The sequence below is a fragment of the Cryptomeria japonica genome, chromosome 4 (assembly GCF_030272615.1).
Source record: "Cryptomeria japonica chromosome 4, Sugi_1.0, whole genome shotgun sequence".
Lineage (NCBI taxonomy): Eukaryota > Viridiplantae > Streptophyta > Pinopsida > Cupressales > Cupressaceae > Cryptomeria > Cryptomeria japonica.
This window is the reverse complement of record NC_081408.1, coordinates 497,534,086-497,558,549: the sequence shown is the minus strand read 5'-3', so window position 1 is coordinate 497,558,549 and position 24,464 is coordinate 497,534,086. Positions and strand designations below refer to the sequence as shown.

The 24,464-nt window shown below is 41.5% G+C and overlaps 1 protein-coding gene across 4 annotated transcripts in view; it reads left to right on the top strand.

The window, feature by feature from the left end:
• The first annotated feature begins 682 nt into the window (after nucleotides 1–682).
• The window catches only part of LOC131060366 (pentatricopeptide repeat-containing protein At1g06710, mitochondrial), a 155,968-nt gene continuing 132,186 nt past the window's right edge, over nucleotides 683–24,464 (top strand). For all 4 annotated transcript variants that reach the window (XM_057993551.2, XM_057993553.2, XM_057993552.2 and 1 more), the window contains exons 1-2: nucleotides 683–3,758; nucleotides 4,282–4,581. In XM_057993551.2, coding sequence (XP_057849534.2) covers nucleotides 819–3,758; nucleotides 4,282–4,401 — 3,060 coding nt within the window. In that variant the 5' untranslated portion in view covers nucleotides 683–818 and the 3' untranslated portion in view covers nucleotides 4,402–4,581. The remainder of the gene's footprint in view (nucleotides 3,759–4,281; nucleotides 4,582–24,464) is intronic.

The window sequence follows — 24,464 nt, the reverse complement described above, 5'->3', positions numbered from 1 at the left end:
CAACCATCCATTGCCACCACTAGAATCAAGCCCCCTTCCCCCCTAAGCTCCACTTAGAGGCAAAACCTCCATGTGGGGTAGAGGCAGAGCATTGCCGAGTAGAACCAATCCCACCACCAGAGTGATGATAGACAACCTAGGACCAAGGGGTCTAAGAATGCCAAATAGAAGAACTTCGGTCGCACCAACGACCATGAGGCAGGGAATGATCATGGGAGACATAGCTATCTGGAGGAACTTAGGCCATAATACACGAGACATTTCTCCAGTGTACAAAAAATTATTGAAAGTGGGAGACTTCCAACACCACTTTGTTAGTCTACACATGTATCTGAAGCCACCCTACATTAATCCATATGAAAACAAGGTGGAACTAAAGAGCAATCTCTAAAATTTCATTTATATATAAGAAAAATTGTTGTTGATTTTTATAACATATAACCTCTATTGATAATGTATAAAGATAAAGAGGGAAAATGCCCCATCAACAATGTACAAAGATTATAAACAAACCAAACAAAAAAAAACAAAATATGTTGCAATTGGAATTGATTTGAATTTAATATTAATACAATCCAAAGTGTTCTAAATTCATACACTCTGTGATACAAATTTATTGAATATAAATCTTAAACTTCAAATTAGTAAATACTAAACTTAAAAAAATCCAAATGGGGATACTAGCAAATCCTGTTCGTTTGTGAAACCACAGGGTTTAGGGTTTATGGAATAGAATTAAGAATTTAATAACAATGAAGCCCAATTGGATTAAAAGAGAGTGAAAATCTTTCTGCATCTTCGTCTAATGGTAAACTACCATGAGCAGACAATGTGCAGGGCTTCTTCCAAGTTCGTACTGTATACGCGAAGTAAAGCATTGGATTTTCAGGCAAAATAATCTGTTAAGAATTTGTTCCAAATCCGGCACAGATAAAACAAAGCCAATAAATAAAGACGGTGAAAATGATCTAACCCAATTCAGCACTAACCCAGATGATAGAGAAATAAAAAATGCGAGGGTTTTAGATTCAATTCATCACAACTCTGCTCAAAATGCAGCAATGGAGGGTGTTTCTGATACAGGTGAGTGTTATTCCTTAGAGGCTCGTGCCATTTCGGATGTAATTAAACATAATCGAAATATTTGGGAAAGTGAAACTGAAAAAACCCTAAGACAATATAGGGAGAAGCTAAAAGAATCCCTTGTTCTGGAGGTCTTAAAGCTTTTGAAGGCTCCAGAAATGAGTCTTAGATTTTTTATATGGGCAGGGCAACAGATTGGTTTTTCCCACACACCCAAAACGCGTGAAGCCCTTTTAGAAACTGTCGGACTAAATTTTCAGTCTGGTGCGTTCGAAGAATTTCTTCTGGAGATTAGAAACGAGGATGAGGAAAGTTTTAAACTTCTATTAAATATTTTGATTAGAAAAAGTAGCCAAAAAGGTATGTGGAATGAAGCTGTTAAATGGGTGGGAAGGCTCAAAGATTTTGGTCATATGCCGACATCGACAACATATAAGGTTCTCATTCAAGCTCTTTTGGCAGCTGACCGGTCTGACTTGGCCCTGCAAATGTATGAAGAAATGAGCAAGGCCGGTTTGAGGATTGATTCTTATACGCTTGGTTGTTTTGGTCGGACTCTGTGCAAGGCTGGAATGTGGCAAGATGCCCTGAATATGATTGGCAATTCGGGTGTAAGCCCAGATACTGTAATATATACCAAAATGATTTCTGGATTGTGCGAAGCCTCTATGTTGGATAAGGCATTTGAGTTTCTGCATAGAATGAGAGCTAATTCTTGCATTCCTAATGTTGTCACCTACAACACTTTGCTAGGAAGTTTTCTCAAAGCAGGGCAGTTAAAAAGGTGCAGGGAGATTGTTAGGCAGATGCTATCTGAAGGTTGTCGTCCCAGTGCTTCAATCTACAATGGCCTCATAAATGCTTATTGCAAGGCAGGAGAATTCGTTAATGCTTACAAATTGCTTAAGCAGATGGCACCTAGTGGTTGCCCTCCAAGTTATGCAACTTATAACGTCTTGATTGGAGGCATTTGTGGGGAGGAGGCTATAAAAAGCAAAGAAGTTCTGGAACTGGCTATAAAAGTATATCGAGAAATGCTTGATGATGGGTATGTGCTTAACAAGGTTAATGTGGGGCGCTTTTCTCATTGTCTCTGCGCAACAGGGAAATCTGATGAGGCCTTTAGTGTTATTTGGGAAATGATGAAGAAAGGATTCATTCCTGATACTGGCACGTACACAAAGGTGATAACATTGCAATCTCAGGCAAGTAAGGTTGATAAAGCTTTGCTACTATTCAAGGAGATGAAAGAGAAGGGCGTTTCTCCAAATGTGTTTATTTATACTATGCTGATTGACAATTTTTGTAAAGTAGGTCTTATTGAACAAGCTCACAAGTGGTTCGATGAAATGATAAGCGAAGGTTGCTCTCCCAATGTTGTGACATATACAGCACTTCTACACGGTTATTTAAAGATGGGTAAAATATCTGAGGCAAATGATCTATTTGGTCACATGGTTGCAGCGGGTTGTGCTCCAAATGTTGTTACCTATACAGTTCTGATTGATGGACATTGTAAGGCTGGAGATGTGGAGAAGGCATCCCAGATATATAGTAGAATGAGAGAAAGCAGGCTTTTTCCAAATGTAGAAATTTACTTTAACAACATCAAAGCTTCTGGTATTGAGCCGAATGTTTTTACTTATTGTGCTCTAATCGATGGTCTTTGCAAGGCTAAGAAACTAGAGGAGGCTCATGAGCTGTGGAAAGCAATGTTAGAAGTTGGTTGTAAGCCCAATGATGTGGCATACAATGCTCTTATTGATGGTTTATGCAAGGCTGGCCAGTTGAAGGAAGCACAGAAGGTGTTCTTGAAGATGACTAAAGACGGTCATACTCCAGATGTGTACACTTATAGCTCCTTGATTGACAGGCTGCTTAAGGAGAGCAAGTTGGATGCAGCTTTTAGGATTTTGTCAAAAATGGCGGAGAAAGGCTGTGCCCCAAATGTTATAACCTATACTGAAATAGTAGATGGTCTCTGCAAAATAGGAAAGACAGAGCAAGCACATAAGTTTTTTACCATGATGCAAGAAAAGGGCTGTCCTCCAGATGTAATCACATATACTGCTATGATGGATGGCCTTGGCAAAGATGGGAAAATTGATCAAGCTATTGAGCTTCTCCAACAAATGGTTGAGAAAAGCTGTGCTCCTGATTCATTGACATATTCAGTTCTAATAAATCATTGTTGCAGTGCGGGGAAGCTTTATGAAGCCCAAAAGCTCTTACATGAAATGAAACTCACTTGTTGGCCTCCGTATATTAAGGGCTTTCATGGCTTAATTCGCAACCGGATTAAAGAGTTTACATCATTGCATAATGGCTCGACTGAAATCTCAACTTCCACTACATTGCCTATCTCAGCCGCTTATTCTGCACTTGTGTGTAGTCTTTGTAAGGGGGGGCAGATGAAATTGGCTCTGGACTTGCAGAAGGAGATGCTGTCCTTGCCACTGGATCTTCATAGAGCTGCTCTTGCTACTATGTATGCTGTATTAATTGAAGGACTGTGTAAGTTGAGTAGTATCGAGAAGGCATTTGACTTGTATCGGGAAATGATTGAAAGACATTGCATTCCAGAAACAACAGTTTTTGCCCATTTGATCAGGGGTCTTTGTGTAGCAGGAAAGAGAGATGAAGCGCTAGAACTTCTTCACAGCATCAGCAACATGGTACATCTTTTATTACTCTGATGGTATTAAAACACAATTGATTGCTTTTATATCCCTGAAAAAGGTGATTTAAATTTGTTAGCTTTCTTCAATTCTTGTATGGTTGGCATGCAGTTTTTAACACCCGGGATCCATTCACTTTATTGCATAATATATAGGTTGAAACATTAGGAGGTTGAAACAATAGGAAACATAACTGTAAACGTTTGCTTGATAATAGGCAACTTTTTATGCCTTGATCAGAAGCTGTTTAGAATTTTGTTTCACAGTTTTTTGTTTGTATTATCAGGCTGCCAGCTTATGTATAGTAGTATCTTACAATGTAATGGCATCACTTGCTCCAAGTTCTTACATGTTATAAGAGCCGTTTGATTAAGTTCTCAGCCTTTCTTTGTGTGTGTGAGAGAGTGTTTGCTTCAACCTTTGTTGGAATAGTGCACTGGAATCGTCAGCATATTGAGTAAGATTCTATAGATCTGCTATCTTCTGTGGTTATTTTAAGTGCTGAATTTTGTTTTGGTAGTTGCTGAAGAATAGGCTTGAGGACCAAGGGGTCTTTGCTGTGAGAGAAGTGCTCCTTTCTGGTGCAGCCTTGGAAAGCCAGTGTGCTATGGATTTCTTGTGCCAAACTCCAATGATGTGATCAAGTATTTTCTTACCTGTTTTTGAAACAGCTGTTAGTGTCAAATGAGAGTATTAGGGTTGTTCCTGCATTGTTGGTGGGAGATTGGCAAAGGTGGTGCAAGGTTGTCACCGGTGTTGAACTGTATGGGCTACACACCATAGCCAAGACTCTTATCGTTTTGATATAGTATATGGACAGGTATGCAAACTATTTCCTTATTTATATATTTATTCATTCATGTGATATATGATTTCATATGTTTTTTGTTTTTTGTTTTTGATTAAGGGTAAAAGCATAGTTGGCAGACTCAAACTCAGCCAGAACTCAGCAAACCCAATTTTTTTGTCTCAGCAATCAGCATCTTAAAATTTTTCTTAATAACACAATCTTTTTGCAAAATTCAATGACAAGATGTATCCAATGAGTCCATAAATGAGTACAAAAGTGTTTTCTCTTAAATTTGATTGATTTGAATGCAAATTGATTACAAAATCCTAAGTTACCGATTCGGGTATGGGTACGGATTTGCAGATTCGGCAAATTTTTTTTCTCCTTGGGTACGGGTATGGGTATGGGTACGTCTGTATATATATATATATATATATGTTCAAACATCAAAATTATAAAATATAATTATATAATTTATAAACTATCACTACCATTGTTGATTATTACAATGAGACAATCCATACAAATATGAAATATACAATGTGACTTTCCATACATAAATGATAAATGATAAATCCATAATTGCCAATGCCAATAAATATTCATATATCGCAAATGTAATCAGTAATAACTAAAGTCTAATATCATATTCATAATTTGCAAACAAGATAATATTCAAGTTTCAAGTTTCAACTGATTCAAGGTTCTCCCGGGTCCGCCCGGGTTCTCCCTGGGTTCCACCCGGGTCCTGCCCAGGTGGCTGGGTTCTCTGTGGGTCCTGCATGGAATCCCGGAACCCCAAGTTCCAAGACTTTTCCTCATGACCCTGGAATCCCGGAACCCCAAGTTCCAAGACTTTTCCTCATGACCTTGGAATCCCGGAACCCCAAGTTTCAAGCCTTTTCCTCGTGACCCTGGAATCTCGGAACCCCAAGTTCCAAGCCTTTTCCTCATGACCTTGGAATCCCGGAACCCCAAGTTTCAAGCCTTTTCCTCATGACCCTGGAATCTTGGAACCCCAAGTTCCAAGCCTTTTCCTCATGACCCAGAATCCCAGAGCCCACAAGTTCCAAGCCTTTTCCTCATGACCCCAGAATCTTGGAACCCCAAGTTCCAAGCCTTTTCCTCATTACAACTTGAATTGATGCTGTGGGTGCATGCTGAACTAGTGCTATTTCCTCTAGCTGTGGCGGGCGGTTTTGTCTAGGTGTCGACAAGGTTTTTCGTGTTACGTGGCGGGCCAGGCTATGGGGGTGCGTGCATCGTGGTGGACCAAGCTTTGTTTCTTAGTTTTTGTTTCAAGCTGTGGGGACAGAGTATCTGTTACAAGCTAGGGTTGCCGTTGCACCAAAAGATCGACCTATCAATGCCCGAAACAACCACTAGACTTATAGAATCCACAGGAGGCTGTAAAACCATGTCGCGAATCTCCGCGAGGGACACTGGCCCACTGCCAACAATCCCTCTCCCAGCGTCACTCGCCGCGGCCTATGTGATTTGAACCTGTGACCAAGCTCTGATATCACTTGTTACAAGCTAGGGTTGCTGTTGCACCAAAAGATTGACTTGTCAATACCTGTGTAAGGGGCTGCTGTCTCGGGGAGACCAGTATGCTTGTGGGGTTACAAGTCCCTTGTTATTCTCAGCAGGTGGTAGTTGTGGTGACGGACATATGTTTATTGCCAAGCTACAGATGTGTGAGAATTGGACGAAAAACTTATATAGGGGGAAGCAAAGTACCCCGACCGTTCACGAGAGAACGTATCTACATTGTGCTTTACTTTCCCATAGGTGAAGGTTCATGGTGGAGAAATCCAAGGAGGACCAAAACAGCATTCCAGCGAGCAAAGGTGTTCAGAGCGATTGCAGAGCAGAGGTGAAGTAGGAGCAGCAGCAGAGTAGCAGAGCGACTTGGAGTCCCCGTTTAGGGAGGGGGCCTGGGTCTTGTACTGGGTAAGTCGTCGCGGGCTCACGAGAGAGTCAGTGGTGCGCCAGGTTGAGTTCCAAAGGAGACAGGGTCTTTGTGGATCAGGAGTTTACGTGAGAAGCTACAGCCAGGGGCGAGGTGCAGTGGTGTTTGTACCGGTGTTTCAAGAGTGGACGTTGATCCAGGGGTGGGAACTTGTAATCGAGTGCTGGGGAAGTACTTGGGGTAGTGACCAACGATATAGTTGGAATTGGTTGTAGACCGGGCCAGGGGCCATTCTTTAGATCAATAAAGCTATCTTATTGCCCCAACATTGTGTTATTGTGTAAGGATTCCGTTGTGCAAGTTTGTACGTGTTGTGCAAGTGTGTGTGTGCAGGTTCTGGAGCTTGGGAGTGCTTACAGGCGTAGTCCGAGTTCTTGGAAGTGCTTGGATCTCACAGACAAGTACCTAAAAGATCGTCGGTGCCGCACGGGAAAACCTAGCCCCGTGACAGTTGGTATCAGAGCACAAGGTTTTGATACCCCAAGCTAGCACACTAAAAGGGAGTTCAGTTTACAGCAGTCATGCCGAAGTCAAAAGCGGGGGATTCTGACAGGGAGTCAGAGGGGGAGCAGGGCTCGCCCCTTATTCATGTCACTGAGAGGTCCAAGACAAAGGAGCGACTTCTTGAAGTGAGAAACCGTTTGGAGGCTTTGGAAGAGATGGAGCTACCGGCGCGCGCGGAGGCCGCCGAGGTAAGACTGGACGTTGCTGAAGGTGAGATCAAGGATCTCCAGGTCCTGTATGGACATGAACAGCAAGAACGAGTTAGACTCGAAGACGAGTTGAAGAAGGCTCTTTGGGAGATCGAGTTTGTCAAGAGTTGTGTTTCTCAAGCAGGGATTACCAAGGGTGCAAGAGTGACACCACCTGAAAAGTATGAGGGTGATCGAGACGACAAGATCATGGAGAATTTCTTCTTTGACATGGGTAGGTACCTGAAATCCATGAGGGGATTGACGGACGAAGAAAAGGTGGAGACGGCCACAGGATTCCTCACTGGGGCAGCAAAGCTTTGGTGGAGGACCAGACTTCAGGATATGGAGGCTGGTAGGTCGGTAGTCAAGGTAGACACATGGGATGAGTTGCGGGACGCACTCAAGGAGCAGTTCAAGCCAGAGAATGCAGGTTGGACCTCCTTCAAACAGCTTTCAGACCTGAAGCAAATAGGGAAGATCCGAGATTATATCAAAGCTTTTCGGGTCCTTATGTTGGAATTTCCAAATATGGATCAAGATTTCAAGTTGTACCACTTCTTGAAGGGTCTGGCACCGTGGGCTCAGAACAAGCTACAGAAGCTGAAGGTTCCAAATGTCGAGGAGGCCATTTCAGTCGCGGATCGACTGGTTGACTACAAGGATTTGCCGAAGGCACCGGGTGCATCGGGTGGATCCTATCCGCCGAAGAAAGACAAGAAGCAGTTCCAACCCAAGGACGATGGAAAGTCTAAGGGAAAGGGGGACTCTTCTAGCAGCAAACAGAGCGGGACAGGGATGTCCTCATCTGGTAAAGGTTCCAACAAAGGTTCGAGAGACGCCGAGTCAAAGACTGACAAGAGAGGGCGTGGGTGCTTCATCTGTGGAGGCTCAGATCATTGGGCGAGAGAATGTCCGCAGCAGCAGAGGTTGAACTCTACACAGATGTCAGCGGAATAGGATGGTCAGATTGCAACGATGGGTGTTATCCAGCGTTTGGGTGCAGTCAATGCCATCGAGCAGCCTAGGGCAACGGCTGCCGAACCTGAGAACCGTAATAAGTTGTGTTACGTGGAGGCCCAGTTGAGTGGGAAGTACACAGTGGCTATGGTGGATACAGGAGCTACTCACAACTTTATCTCAGCCGGGAGAGCTAGAGATCTGGGGTTGAAGGTGCAAGCGGATGCATGCTCTTTCAAGGCGATGAATTCCCCATTCAAAAAGATACATGGTATTGTCCGGGACATACCACTGAAAGTCGGCTCGTGGCAGGGTCGCATGGATCTGACAGTGATCGAGATGGATGATTTCGAGTTGATTTTGGTTCAAGAGTTTTTGAAGATCGGCAAGGTTGCGGTGATACCTCACTTGGATTCGTTGGTGTTTTTAGATCCGAAGCAGACATGCTTGGTGAAGATGACAGAGAGGCGACAGTCTGGGAAGGCTCCGATGATTTCAGCATTGGGAATGAAAAAGGCGGCCAAGAAGCATGGTAAGGAGCCGATGTTTTTGGCCGCGCTACTTGGAGGTTGGGATGAACTTGAAGATGTGCAGGAGACACCCATTCCACCTGAAGTAGAGGAAGTCATTCTGGAGTTTGAGGACACTATGCCAGTCAAGCTACCCGCTCAACTCCCAGAGAGGAGAACTGTAGATCACAAGATTGAATTGGTACCAGGGGCGAAGCCACCAGCACAGGCTCCGTACAGGTTATCTGGTCCCGAGATGGTAGAACTGAAGAGGCAGTTGGAGGAGCTGCTTGAGGCGGGTTACATCAAGCCGTCCCGTTCTCCGTATGGGGCGCCCGTGTTGTTCCAGAAGAAGAAAGATGGAACATTGAGGTTATGTATCGACTTTAGGGCCCTGAACAAGTTGACCATCAAAAATAAGTATCCCCTTCCTCTTATTGCTGATTGTTTCGACCGATTGTCTGGGGCAAAGGTCTTCAGTAAGCTTGATCTTAAGCAGGGCTACTATCAAGTGAGAATTGCAGCGGGAGATGAGAAGGTTGCATGTGTGACCAGGTATGGGTCATACGAGTTCATGGTGATGCCGTTTGGGCTATGCAATGCACCCGCAACATTTTGTACACTCATGAACGATGTGTTCCGACCTCTGTTGGATAAGTCTGTGGTGGTGTATCTGGACGATATACTAGTCTACAGTAAGAACATGGAGGAGCACAAGCAACACTTGGCAGAAGTATTTCAGTTGCTCCGGGAGAACAAGCTTTTTGTCAAGAAGGAGAAATGTGCGTTTGCTCAAGAAGAGGTGCACTTCTTGGGGCATATCATTGGAAAAGGTTTCATTCGTCCAGATCCAGAGAAGCTAAGAGCAATCCGGGATTGGGAACCCTTGCAGAATATTCATGAAGTGAGGTTGTTTCTTGGTTTGGCGAATTACTACAGGAGGTTTGTTGAAGGGTTTTCTAGATGTGCTGCGCCCTTAACAGAACTTCTAAAGAAGGACTGGAAGTGGAAGTGGTTAGACAAGTGTCAGACGGCCTTTGAGACACTCAAGGAGAGACTCACGTCGGCGCCAGTGTTGGCATTGCCTGATTTCACGAGGCCTTTCGAGGTTCAAAGCGATGCTTCGGACTTTGCAGTCGGAGGGGTGTTGATGCAGGATGGACATCCAGTGGCTTATGAGTCAAGAAAGTTGCAGGATAGGGAGAGGAATTACCCTGCCCATGAGAAGGAGATGACCGGGATCATTCATTGTCTTCGGACTTGGAGGCACTATCTCTTGGGAACGCGGTTTGTGGCGAAGACAGACAATGTTTGCTCAACGTATTTTAAGACTCAGGCGAAGCTCACTCCAAAGCAAGCCAGGTGGCAAGAGTTCTTAGCAGAGTTTGATTTTGAGATTCTCTACAACCCAGGAAAGAAGAATGTTGTAGCGGATGCTCTAAGCAGGAAGGGATAGTTAGCTGCTATTGAAGGGGACCAGGAGGTACGGCCCGGGGCTAGCCGAGTGGAACTATCGAGCGAGGTGTTGGAGTCTATCAAGGAGGGGTACCTGATGGATCTTCAGGCGGCGGAGCTATACAAACAGGCTAAGGAGGGTAGGACTCGGAAGTTCAGCATCAAGGATGGGTTGTTGTTGTTCACCCAGGATCGAGTTTACCTTCCGAAGTGGAAGAATGTGAGGAGGGAAGTTCTCAACGAATGTCATGATAGTCTGTGGGCAGGCCATCCAGGACAGAAGAGGACCCTTGCATTGGTTGAGAGAGGCTTCTACTGGCAGAACATGAGGAAAGATGTGGATGAGTATGTCAGGAGCCGTCTCATATGTCAACAGGATAAGGCGGTAACTAAATCTCCGGGAGGTTTGTTGCAGCCCTTACCCGTGCCAGTAAGACCGTGGGCAAGCGTGAGTATGGATTTCATCACAGGGTTGCCAGAAGTGGACGAGTACAGTAGTATCATGGTCATGGTTGACAGGTTCTCGAAGTATGCTGTTTTTGTACCGTGCAAGGCATCGTGCAGAGCCGAGGACGTTGCCGACTACTTTTTCAGGAATGTTGTGAAGTATTGGGGTGTTCCGTTGAGTATCATTAGTGATAGGGATGCCCGCTTTACCAGCAACTTCTGGAAGGAGATGTTCAAGCTAATAGGGACAAAGTTGCTCATGTCGACGAGTCATCACCGGAGACAGATGGACAGACTGAAAGGATTAATGGGGTCCTGGAGGACTATCTGAGGCACTTTGTTTGGTCGGACCAATCCAACTGGCCAAAGTTGTTGGACCCAGCGCAGTTTAGCTACAACATGCAGAAGAGTGCATTGAGTTAGTATTCACCTTTTGAATTGGCTACAGGTCAGCAGCCATTGACTCCTCATACTGTTTTGAGTGGATATGTCGGGAACTGTCCGGATGCAAAAGATAGGTTGAAGGAGTGGCAAGATCGAGTGGATCATGCGAGGCATAACTTGGTCAAGGCCGCAGAAAGAATGAAGCATTATGCAGACTCAGGGAGGAGCAATGTGGAATTCAAAGTTGGTGACAAGGTCTTTCTCAGGATGGACCTAGTTCAGTTTAAGACACCCAAGGGGTTGAGTGTATCACTTGGTCGCAGGTTTGATGGACCATTCACAATCACAGGGCGGATTGGGAAAGTTGCATACAAGCTGAAGTTACCGACGCATCTTAGAGTCCACAATGTTTTCCATGTCAGCCAACTCAGTCCGTATCATCATGATAAAGAGGACAACAGCAGGAACATACCAACTCGAGGACCAGCATTTGTCAAGGACAGGCTGGGACTAGATGTGGAGGAAGTGATTGCTGTAAAGGAGAGAGGATTTGGAAACAGGAAGTGGAAGGAGTTCTTAGTTCATTGGCAGGGCCAGTCCCGAGAAGAGGCAACTTGGGAGAAGGCTGAGAACCTCTGGAAATATGAAGCCAAGGTTTTGGAGTTCTTGGAGAGGAACTCCAGCCTCCCCTTCTAAGTGTAAACAAAGTTGGGGGCCTCTGCAGCATAAGTCCGGGACTGTGTTGCCGGCGTCGAGGATGTCGCCTATTTTAAGTGGGGGAGGATGTAAGGGGCTGCTGTCTCGGGGAGACCAGTATGCTTCTGGGGCTATAAGTCCCTTGTTATTCTCAGCAGGTGGTAGTTGTGGTGACGGACATATGTTTATTGCCAAGCTACAGATGTGTGAGAACTGGACGAAAAACTTATATAGGGGGAAGCAGAGTACCCCGACCGTTCACGAGAGAACGTATCTACATTGTGCTTTACTTTCCCACAGGCGAAGGTTCATGGTGGAGAAATCCAAGGAGGACCAAAACAGCATTCCAACGAGCAAAGGTGTTCAGAGCGATTGCAGAGCAGAGGTGAAGTAGGAGCAGCAGCAGAGTAGCAGAGCGACTTGGAGTCCTCGTTTAGGGAGGGGGCCTGGGTCTTGTACTGGGTAAGTTGTCGCGGGCTCACGAGAGAGTCAGTGGTGCGCCAGGTTGAGTTCCAAAGGAGACAGGGTCTTTGTGGATCAGGTGTTTACGTGAGAAGCTATAGCCAGGGGTGAGGTGCAGTGGTGTTTGTACCGGTGTTTCAAGAGTGGACGTTGATCTAGGGGCGGGAACTTGTAATTGAGTGTTGGGGAAGTACTCGGGGTAGTGACCAACGATATAGTTGGAATTGTTTGTAGACCGGGCCAGGGGCCATTCTTCAGATCAATAAAGCTATCTTATTGCCCCAACATTGTGTTATTGTGTAAGGATTCCGCTGTGCAAGTTTGTACGTGTTGTGCAAGTGTGTGTGTGCAGGTTCTGGAGCTTGGGAGTGCTTACAGGCGTAGTTCGAGTTCTTGGAAGTGCTTGGATCTCACAGACAAGTACCTAAAAGATTGTCAGTGCCGCACGGGAAACCTAGCCCCGTGACAACTTGATACAACCACTAGACTTATAGAATCCACAGGAAGCTGCTAAACCATGTCGCGAATCCCCGTGAAGGATGCTGGTCCACTGCCAACAGTATCATCTGTGATTGCCGGTCTATTATGTGGGGGCTCTATCTCGCAGGTGGGTCCAGTGTTTTTGCTTCGATTTCTGCTTCTCAAAGCTTTTCTGCCCGCTTTCACCTGCTTTCAAATTTTGGCTACCTCCTATAGGCAGGCAAGTATTTATTGGGGCCCATTACTTGCTCTTTTTCTTAACTTTCTCTCTCCCTTTTTGGCAATGGAAAACATTACAACACCTTTCATGCAAAATGGGCAAGAGTTCACTCATAATGGACAAGGGTTCATTGATCCGATTGAAACAAATCACCTTGGGCAAGTTAAGATTGCCTTTTCAATCAAAGTGGGAAAATGGATATGGGTGAATGCCAAACAATATCGAGGTATTTTAAAGCATTGATCTGCCCGTTTAAAGTGGGAGCAGACAAGAAAAAAAGCTTTCTCAGCAGGCAAAAACTTGTGGCTCCAATCACAAGCATAACTCAAACAATTTTCCTTCTCATCTTTGTGGCTGTAGTTGGTCTAAAGGCAGTAAAGATAAAGATTCTGTCATCTACAGTCCTACTACCAATCCTTTCACCTGGTGTTCTGATTTATATTTGCAAGAATTAATTAATGCCAAGCAGAGGTTAGAGACATTGGAATTCAAAGAGCAGCAAAGAGACCATTCAATGCATGTTTTAATAGCAGAAAATCACTCATTAGTGGATGAAAATAAAGTCCTAAAGATGTAGGTGGGATTGTTGCAAGAGGCCTTTCAGATGGGGAAGTTGGAGTGGGAAGATATGAAGGCTGTGTGGCAAACTTTGGAAGCTGATCAATAGCAAATAATATAGATGGGTTAACCTCTGATACATCTCAGGCTGTTGGGAAAAAGCCCCTTCAAGTTGGCTTTCCCACAGTAAAAGAAAACAAAGCTGAAAAAAGCAATCACTTAAAATTTTTTCAAATCTTGGGCCCATAACAGTGACAAATTTTCCAATGAGGTAGGAGCAAACACTTAGGATACCAATATACAGGGTAGAGAAATCAAAGATAGACAAAGCAGAGCAACAAATGTTATTATTAAAGGTGTGAAAGAGTATGGGAGAGGTGAACACACTCTTGATCTTGCAAGGGATTTCCTTAGGGACATGGTGGCTTGGCAAGGTCAAATATGCCAAGCATGGAGGGTGGTTAAGCTATGTGATGAGAGAGCTAGACCCATCAGAGTCATCATGTCATGCATTGTGACAAGCAAGGTATTTTAAGCAAGAAGCAGCTCTTGAAGGATTCTCGTTTCTTTCTGGATGAAGTTATTAATTGTTAAGCAACAAGAGGAGAGAAGAGAGGAGGTAGCAAAGGTGAGAGCTGCAAGAGATGAGGGAAAAAGGGCATGGTTATACAAGGGTAAGGCTGTAATTGCTGATTTTGGCCCCCATTCTAATTCAACACAACGGGCAAATGGCAAAAAAATGGCAGCAAATTCTTTAGTAGGATGCGAAGCAGCAAGGCCAACATGGTCAAATAGGGACAAAGGCTCTCAACTTTGAGTCTTGTGTACCAAAACAAATAGCAACCAATCCCTACCTAGGCTTCCATGAGTGTAGTTTGTTAAAATTGTAGAGGTTACCCTTGGAGGCATGGGCTTGGGTTATGACCTATTGTAGAAGATAGGGACATTATGTGTCTTATAGAGACACATGAACATGATGGTTGTAAGGCTCCTTTGTTTGAAGGATATTTGAAGATGGCAGTGAGGAACAGGGTAGCGGGAAATGGCAAAGGGCATGCAGGTATTATGGTTTTAGTGAGAGAAAAGGAAGGTCGTATTATTCAACTTGAAAGAGAGGACCCAAATAAACAGTTTCTTTGGTTCAAAATATCTAAAAATGATAGTCTCATTAGAATTGCTGCTTGCTATTTTGCCCCAGAAGTTTCAAAAACCTACAATTTTAATGGGTTATATCGCAAAGATCCCTTTGTAGCCTTAAAAAGAGACATTGCTGAGTATGCCCAACAAGGTGAGGTCCTTTTGGTGGATGATTTTAATGCTAGGACTGCTAGTGAACAAGCTACAATTTTTTGTAGTAGAGAAGATTGCAATCCTATTTGGCTCGCTGAGGTAAGCAAGCATCAATGGGCAAGAGTCTCGGATGACTCCAAAGGTTACAATCACTTTGGCGAGGAATCGCTTTCCTTTTGTGGTGCTTTTGACCTAATCATTTGCAATGGTTTAGCTAAATGGGCAAAATCGGGTAGTTTCACTTGCAATACTTACAATGGGGCAAGCATTGTCGATTATGCAATTTGCTCTCATGGTTTGTGTGAGAAAATGGAAGAAGTTTTGATTGGCGAGCAACATTGGGATTTAAAATCAGACCATAGACCGATTTATATAACTTTCTCTTGGGCTGAAAAGCAGCAGCATGGGACGAATTCTTAGTGTCTTCGGCAATCACCCTCAAGGGGTAGGATTTTGTTGACTCAAAAAAATTGTAATACCTTCAGAATTATGCTCGAGAGGCTTTTTAAGAAGGTGAAAATTCTGTCTTATGGCCTTCATAGTCACCAGTTAACTGATTTAATTCATAAGGCCCTTGCAGAGTGCAAAAGAGCAAAAAATAGTAAATCTGACACAAATTGCTTCCCGTTCAATGCTTGGTTTGATGAAGAAAGTAAGATGGCAAGGAAAATGTTGAGACTCAAAAAAGGCAGATTTAGACATTAAAACATACAAGCAGATTTCAAGAAGAAAAAAAGCTGATTTCATGGTCACAAGGAGGGAGGAGCTAACCTTCCTTGGTAAAAATAATCCCAAATTATTTTGGAAAGAGCTTCAACCAAGAAAGAAACAAACTGAAAATAATATTACAGCCACTCAATGGTTTGATTATGCAAGACAACTTTATGAGCAAGACCATGCGGTTATTCCTCCTCCCTTAGTCAATACAGCTGCAAATCTTTTCACTGTGCAAGAGATAGAGACGGATATCAAGAAACTGGGCATTGGTAAAGCTATGGATTTGTGCAAGCTTAAAGATGAGTATTTAAAGTGGGGTTTGAAAACTCTTGCTCCTCACATTATGATCATTTTTAACAACATCATCCAACGTGGGTTTCCTAAAGATTGGACAACTAGCCTCACAATTCCTCTTTTCAACAGTGGAGATGTTAACAATCCATCCAATTACATAACCATAATGATAAATCCTCTTTTTGCAAAATTATTTGGCAGCATGATAGAAAACAAAATTAGCAAATGGGCAGAAGAAAAAGATAAACGTGCAAAGGAGCAAGTTGGTTTCAGGCCTAAACACTCTTCAGTTGATCATGGTATTAGTTTGAGGCACATCATTGAGAAGACTTGGTAGAAAAAGGAAGAAGTCTTTTGCTGCTTTGTTGATTTCAAGAAGGCTTTTGACATGGTTCCTAGGGATAAACTTTGGCATAGAATGGAAGAACTTGGGATTCCTTTGCAACTCATAGCAGTTGTCTATAGGCTTTATGAAGAGGTTAAAGTCAAAATCAAAACCATAGATGGCATTTTAGAGAGTTTTAGGAGTGATATAATGGGGTCAAGCAAGGGTGCCCTTTATCCCCTACCCTTTTTGGCCTATATATTGACAAGCTTAAAGAATGGTTAAACTTGAGTGATGGTGATGGCATCAGCCTGGGTGAGTTTGTGATTAAGCTTCTTCTTTATGCAGATGATCTCATTCTAATTGCTAACTCGGCTCTTGGTCTGCAAGAGCACTTATATGTCCTTGAGCAATTTCACAAAGTGGTGGGGATGCAAGTCAATATCAGCAAAACGAAAGTCATGGTCTTTTCTAATAGGAGAAAACAAAACCAGCATAAGTTCTACTTTGAAGAAAATACCCTTGAAGTTTTTGATTACAAATATCTTGGGATTGACTTTAGCAAATATTTGAGTTGGGACTGTTGTAGAAAGAAGAGAACTTTGGGAGGGTGGAAAGCATTCTATGCCCTTCAAAATAGATGTAGAGAGGCTGAGTTGTGGGTTTGGAAAACTATCCCAACTCTTTTTGGGCTTCTAGTGCTTCCAGTTGTACTCTATGGTTGTGAATTGTGGGCCAGCAACACTTCTGTTTTGCAATGGAAGCAAATTGAGCAAATTCAGAAATGTTTGATCACAAACAAGCTCAAAATTAAAAGCACAGTTTCTTATGATACATGTTAGCTGAAACTGGGGTTGCCCCTATTGAAGCTATTGCTATGGTGCATCTCTTATGCTATCTAAAAAGAATTGAGCAAATGAAAGAAGGTAGATGGCCCAATACTATTTTTAGGGATGTATTGTGCAAAAGAAAGAAAACTTGGATGCAACAAAACAAAAAATGGATGAGCAAATGGAATATATTTTTTAATGTGCCCTTCAACTAGCAAGGAGATAAAGACTTTTGTGATGGAAAAATTTCACAAGCATGTGTGGGGTAAAGGACTAGGGAGAAAGAAGGAATATTATATTAATGAGTTCAATCCCACTCTTGATCACCATCAAAAAGTGTATATGGGGGCTAATATTCCGTGGAGAGCCAAAATTCTCATTGCTCAATTAAGAACTAACTCTCATCAACTCCGTTGTGAGACTGAGCGTTGGAAAAGACCTAAAGAAGTTTGGGAAGAAAGAATATGTATTTTTTGTACTTCTGGACACGTGGAAACTGAAAGGCATTTCATTCTAGAATGCGATGCCCTCAAGGACAGTAGGGACAATTATATGGATACTTTGACAGCTGGCTCTTGGTATTATTCTTTCAACGAGGGGTTTGTTGAGAAGATGGGGGCACTCATCATCACTTTGTATAAAAAGAGGATGGAACTGCAAAAGTTGGTTTGAGCATGTGATCGGTCCCATAGGTTATTTTTAGCCTTGTGGACGTTAAAATTTCTTCTTTCTTTCTTTCTTTCTTTCTTTCTTTCTTACCCTGGAACCCCAAGTTCCAAGCCTTTGCCTCATGACCCCGTAATTCTGGAACCCCCAAGTTCCAAGACTCCTCTCCCCTTGTGGCAGGACTCGACGTCTGACTTTCGACAACTTGCAACACTTCTAGATGACATGATCAACACTCAAGGCTCTTAACGCTCCACCAACCCCTGCGACTTGTCTACTTCTATTCATGGAGCTACAGGGGGTGCATTTAATGCTTTTTGTAGGGTTACCATCAGGTGGAGTCCAGGGCCATGCTTATTTATGGTTACTTGATGGCCTTCATGTCAGGTCTACATGCCTTGACTTTGGAATGTCGGACAATCCACCTTCTATAAGTACTTTTCTTCTTGGGATTGCCTTGTCAGGGTATGGCTAGGTTGCTTGCATATACACTATGTCAGGTCTGTGCACCTCCCTGCCTTCCTTGAGTGACATTCCTGTGTGCACGCAAGGGTCAAGGCTTCCTCTTCTTGACATTGGTCTCTCTTCTGCGACCAGTTTGCTATATATAGGCTGTTAAGCCTCATTGTAAAGGGTTCTCTCCCTGCTGGCTTGGAGCTATTCTTTGCTCTTTCACCTCTCTTAAAGACTTGTATATTTCTTGCATTTCTGCAACTGTAAGTTTGGCCATTGGCCTTAGAATGAATTGAAATTATCATTCTTGCCTCCCTTCAACTTATGCCTGTTGTGTATGTTTCCTTACCTTCATTATAAGTGTATGTTTTGTGGCTTTTCTCTCATGTATATGTTGTGTTAACTTGTTTCTGAGTGTGACTTGTGGGAAACCTTCTCCCCTCTGACATTCAACAAATTCTAACCTCCATACATGTGTTTGAGTTCATTCATGCAATTGAAGTTTGTGCATCTCCTGGGTATTTCGATTGATTCTTTGTGTCACTTCTGGGTGGGGAGAGAAACATCTCTTATCTTGGTGCATCACCTCCTTTCATTTTTGCATTTCCTTCTTCCCTTTTCCTTTGCAAGCTGTTAGGATAGGTTTAGAAGTAGAATTTGGAGTCTTGAGTTGGTTCAACACCTGCATTTGGATTGAGAAGGAAGCCGGCCTTCTTCGTAGATTCAACCCCCTTGCGCAAGGTCCCACACTTCAGGGTTGTTTCCATGTTTCACAAGGTTGCTGAGTTGATAGCTCAACAAGGGTGCAAACTTTTGTGACAATAGGAACCAATGTCTAAATACTTGCTGCCATGAAAGAGTCTTGTGATCATTTGTCTATTATAGAGAAGCTAGTAGATGACGAAGATATTATAGCTTTGGTCTTACAAAAATTGCCATCATCTTATGACATTGCCCGAATCCCTACATTTGATTGTGAAAACCTGTAATGTCCCTTTTTTTGGGTTCTCTTGTAGTGTAGCTGGTGTTGACTTTTAGAATTTTTGTTAGCCATTCAGAGGAGTATTTTGATGTTGTTGGTGAACTTAGAGGATTTATTAGAGTTGTCTAACACTTTCTGGAGGGGTTTTAGACAATTTGTCCATACTTACTTTTTATAGTAAGTGTTAGTTTGGACTTTAATTGAGTCAGTTGGCAGAGTTACTATTTCTGGATAGTCATTGCTTGCTAAAATTGATGATATCTTGGTGACATATTATTTCAAATAATGTTAAAATGCTTAAATTAAATATTTAACTAACATTATTTAATTTAATAAAGTTACTTTAATAAAGTGACTTTATTGGTGCATAGAAGATATAAGGTGTTGATTTTAAATATTAATAAAGTAACTTTCTTTGGGGCACCTAGGGACACATAAGGTGAATTTAAAATTAAATTGAAAGATTGCACAACCCTAATTATGGCAATGAGGTTGGAGCTTACAAAAGGTTTCTTGGAGCTCATTTGCAACATGTTGAAGTTTATCATTTTGTTTGGTGACAACCCTTTGGGTTTTGGGATTGAACTTGGTTCGATTCAGCCTTCGAAAGGACAAAAACCCTCTCGAAGAAGATTGGCTTCGGTGGTGGGAGATCTACCTTGGCTAATGCGATGAGATTTCTTTAGAATCTCAGCTTGGGCATAAATGATTGCTGGTTTGATTTGAATAATTGAAGATTATAGGGTTTTGTTTTGACTAAGTAAAAACAGGTTTTTGAAAGGAACCCAAACTTTTTTACATATCAGGAAATAGATAAAACATTAAAGCAGAAAAAAACCGTCCCTGATCACCCAAACAAAAAATAGTTCCCATCCAAACCAAAAAGGGAACTCAAAACACATAGAGCCGCTCAAAGACAACAAAAGGATAGCAAAAGGACAGCACAAAGACAAAGACAAAGACCGAGACAGCTAAATATTTTTCATAATATCTTCTGCATGAACCACCATCTGCTTCATGTTGTCCGCAGAGGTCTTCAATTCATCCATCTCTCGTCCCTTGATATCACCTTGATTCCTGGTGTTGGCCCTAGTTCTCTTCTCATGACCTTTTTTCTCCATCTGGTCCTTGTCGCCCTCTTTGTCTTTAATGTTATCAAATCTGTTAATCAGAATATTCATATTATCCACAAAGGCCTTAAGAATCTGGAAATTTTGTTCAGCAATCCTCTTCACAGTTAATTCCATCTTGTCGACTCTATTGACTAGGTTGTTCATGGTATTTTCCAGCCCGTTCGCCTCTCTATTCCCTTCCATTTCCTTAACCTTCTTTTCTGTTTCAAGAATTTTACCGACCATGGCCTCAATAGCTTCAGCATTGTTGATTGCAACCACTAATTCTTTAACATTTTCAGAAAAAAGCTTCTCGCCTATCGTAGCATTTTTGATAACATTAATATCATTCTTCAGGTTGCTGATTACAGGGTTTTGTTGAATCAAAGTTTATTTAAGATTGCAGGGTTCGAATGAAAATCAGAGCTTTTGAACTAGTTTTATGAATTGATTGATTTATGAAGAATTCAGAGTTTATTCTGTTATTCCAGACAAATTGCATAAAAGACAAATCGTTGAAAGGTGCAGCAAGGAGACAAAAATCTGTTTGTCTTTTAGTGCCAGCACTAAAGACAAAAGAGGTAATTAAAAACAGAAAAAATTGGGTCTTTGGGAGTCTTTGCTGTGACATTTCGTGGGAAGTTTTAAAAAGGGTCATTGGCTGGGCGAAAGGATTCAATCTCCTTTGTGGCGTGAATGAGTTTTCTTTATGGTTCGATCATTCCTTTCCCTTTGCATTTGAATATTGTTTTCATTGAGGGCGCATAGTAGCTCAAACAAAAGAAAGTAGGGTGTGGCTTGAAGATTTCGTTATTATCTTGTTGATCAATTAATATTGCTAATTCTTGGCTGGATGCAAGATATTGATAGAGGGAAGTGACCATGATTTTCGGGTCATGAATATTTTTTGCTGGGCGAATCTATTTTAATGTGAAATGAAATAAGATAGTTTTTCCAGCACGGCAACAAAGAAACATTGAGAAAATGAATTTAGCTGTTGATGCTGAAGGATAGGATGTGGTAACATGTTTAGTTCTGTTTGGCGTATGCATTATTGAGCAGCTTGAAGATTTTTCTTCCTGTTTGGCATGACTGGCATCATTCATAGTGTGTTGGGAAAGGTTTTCTGTAGCGTGGGGTTGTGAGTTTGGTGCTGACCGCTACATTACTACATCCTGGATGCAAATTTCTTCATGTTTGGCATGAAGCTTCTGATGAGTGCTTGGCATCTTCTTAAGGTATGAAACTTTCCATGGTGTGAGCTCCCTGGCATAGCGTGAGCATTCTTTCTCTGTGGCATGGGCTCTGCCCCTGGGCAAGACTGTAAATCTGCAGTATGCCATTGTTTATCTCTGTTTCTTGAGAGGTTGCTGTGTAGTGTGTACTGCTGCAATATCCAGATCAGATTGTTATAGCTTCCATGGACTGAAATGTGCAAAGTTAGAGTGAAGGGAAGTGTGACCCTAGTATGTGGACTGAACTGAGTATGATACCAAACCATTAAGTCATCCATTGTTTGAAGATTGAGCTAGGTGATTGGCATTTAAGGTGCATTGTGAATGCAGCAAATTCTGTTCCAGTGTAATGAATGTATTTTCTGAGTATTATTTAATGACAAAGCAATCTGATTTTTTGCAAATCAAATCAGTTCATTGCATTTCTTTAATTGTTGATAGAATTTGGGCCATTGTTTACTTCTATTGCATGCAATATTCTGCCATCTTGAACAACAATTAATTGTCAACAGTCATAGGTAATTCTGAAACAAATAGAAACCCAAATACCTAAGGAAGCATGATAAGTATTTGACAACATTCTCCAATGCTGCTAAGTCAGGGAAATTAAACCAAAATCAGATCTGGGATCTTTAACTTGTTGCTTTTGAGAATTCCTTGTTTCATTCTTGTATGCAAACTGCTTAACAAAATTACAAGAGCTAGGAAAGAGCCAAAAATTGTAGCTACAACAGGGGTAGCATCTTACAAAACCTAAACAATTACTTTAAGAAGTTACCAGCACTTCTGCAAAGGGAGCAGAGTCAACATCAATTGGAAGTTTCACCTTCAAACTCTACAGAGAGTGCATTCAATGTATGGATCAAGGGCAAAGGCAAGCACACCACTAGTTTTTCATCAAGCAACTCCTTCACAAGCAATATTATATCAAAGAGATCAAAATGCAAATATTTTTGATGTAATGAGCCTAGACAATTTAAGAGAAATTGCCGAAAAAGAAAGAGTGAGATGGCACACTATATCCAAGGAAACTAATGTAGTTGAAAATGTTGATGAACAAGAAGTGATAGAAGTGACACAATTAGTTAGTTGAGTCCACAACGTGAGATTTGATTCATGTGCACCAAGACACAATAAATGTTGAGTTAAAAGCAGAAGTAAATCTGTTTCATTAGGTGATGGTTAGACTCACCATGTTGAAGGAAGTGGTGATGCGTGTGTCACATTGTACAATAATGTGAGTTATACTTTTAAAAATGTTCAAAATGTTTTTGACGTGAAGACAAATATTCTGAATCAGTAAAACAACAAAGAATAATAGTCTTTTGGTGAATTTTCAAGGCAGCAAATGTATGGTCACAACTCTCTTTAATAACAATGTGATTGTAGTTTGTTTAGGTGATAAGGTTTTTGATAACCTTATTGATCGTGAAAGAACAGATTCTTATGCACTAGTAGTGGTGGAGAATCACTATGTACTTTTGTGTGAGAGGTATAGAGACCTAAATTGTCAAAACTTGTCTATATTTAGTAAGACTAATAGATTGATGAACTTTAGTCTAGGATGTGTGTATATGATCTCAAATGGACAAAATGGATACTTGTTTCATATTGATAAAGTTTAGTATGGCAAATGAAGAAAATTTCAAACCTTGGTGACTAATTTCCTAATGTTAGAAAACATTGAATCAATCACATGATAATTGAAAACTTCAAATGTGGAAGCATACATGGATAATTACACCTTCAAATTAGTATTTCATTCCTTTGCAAGAATTACAAAGCAACCTCCACAACTTATACAACTCACAATTACATGGAAATTCACCATGCTTAGTATGCTACGATCTTTTTAGCTTGCTCCTATCTTTATACCACTTTGGCCAAAAATCTTATCTTCCAAAAATCAGTTTTACTTACAAAAACTATCCTTATAAGGAGAGATGGGAGATAAGTCTAATGTTTATCTATGCTTTATTTATAATTATTTAGCATAAATACTTTCACTTTAATGATAATCCTTAAAAGTAAAATACAAAATAAAATAACTCAAACTACCTGAACTCTTCTTCGCATGTTCAAATTGAACCTATGTGGAAGTTCCTATCCGAGCTAAAAACTCAACACCAAAGAATTTTGGGTTTGGTACTGTTGACGTGTATTTTGTACACAATCATACACAGAATAAAATACCATTAGGCATCTTATCCTCTCTTGAGAAAATAGTCTCTAACTGCTGAAGATCTGCAAAAAGGATCAGTTAGATAGACTCCAAGGTTCTTTTAGTGGGGTCTCCACGTGTGGACAAGCTTTTTTAGTGGTATGATGTGATTTGCTGTTTCCTTCAAGGCGTCTTACGGATTCAATAGCTCGAAGATTTCACTAATCTAAAAAGAACTTTCAAAAAATGGAAAAAGATAGGGCTTAAGAGGTCTAATCTAGCCTAACCCTATGAACGACTTAGCATGAATGAGATTTGGCAAGACTCAACCAATTTCAATTTTGCCATGAGACAACAACTCAACTGAAATTAGTGCGATCTTCTAAGGTAATAATGATGTTCAATGCATCAAAGATCAAGGACACTACTACGAAGGTACATATCCTAGATACGAAAATGCTTGAAGGTTAGGGACTCAAGGTGCTTTCCAGTCGACCACGCAAGGCGTTCTTACAATCAGCAAGAAGCTAGTGGTTTGGATTGCGAATCCTACCAAATATCAAATCTCACACTTAGTCTTTCTAATTAACAAACTACTTTGATTGAGCGAGATTCAAGTACATCCAACAACCATGAAGATAACTCAAGAAACTTGCAACAAAACACCATAACTTCAATATTTTATTGATTTCCAAGTCATCATATACAACAATTGCTTGAACTTCTCTCTTCAAGACTCAATCTTGCTACAAAATAAAAATTGCTTACAATTCTAATCTCTCTATTTCACTCTTAACTCTCTTCTCTATTAACTGACTATCATAAATGAAATGAAAAAATGGGGGTATAAATAGCATCCCCAATTACAATGAAAGGTCCAGATTGAAAGTAAATCAATGGACAAGATCATGACACCTAAACCCTAATTAGGGTTTGTTACAAATGACCTCCTTTTTACTGAACAATATTAAATACATAGCCAAATATTAAATTCGGCACAAAAATCTAGGAGG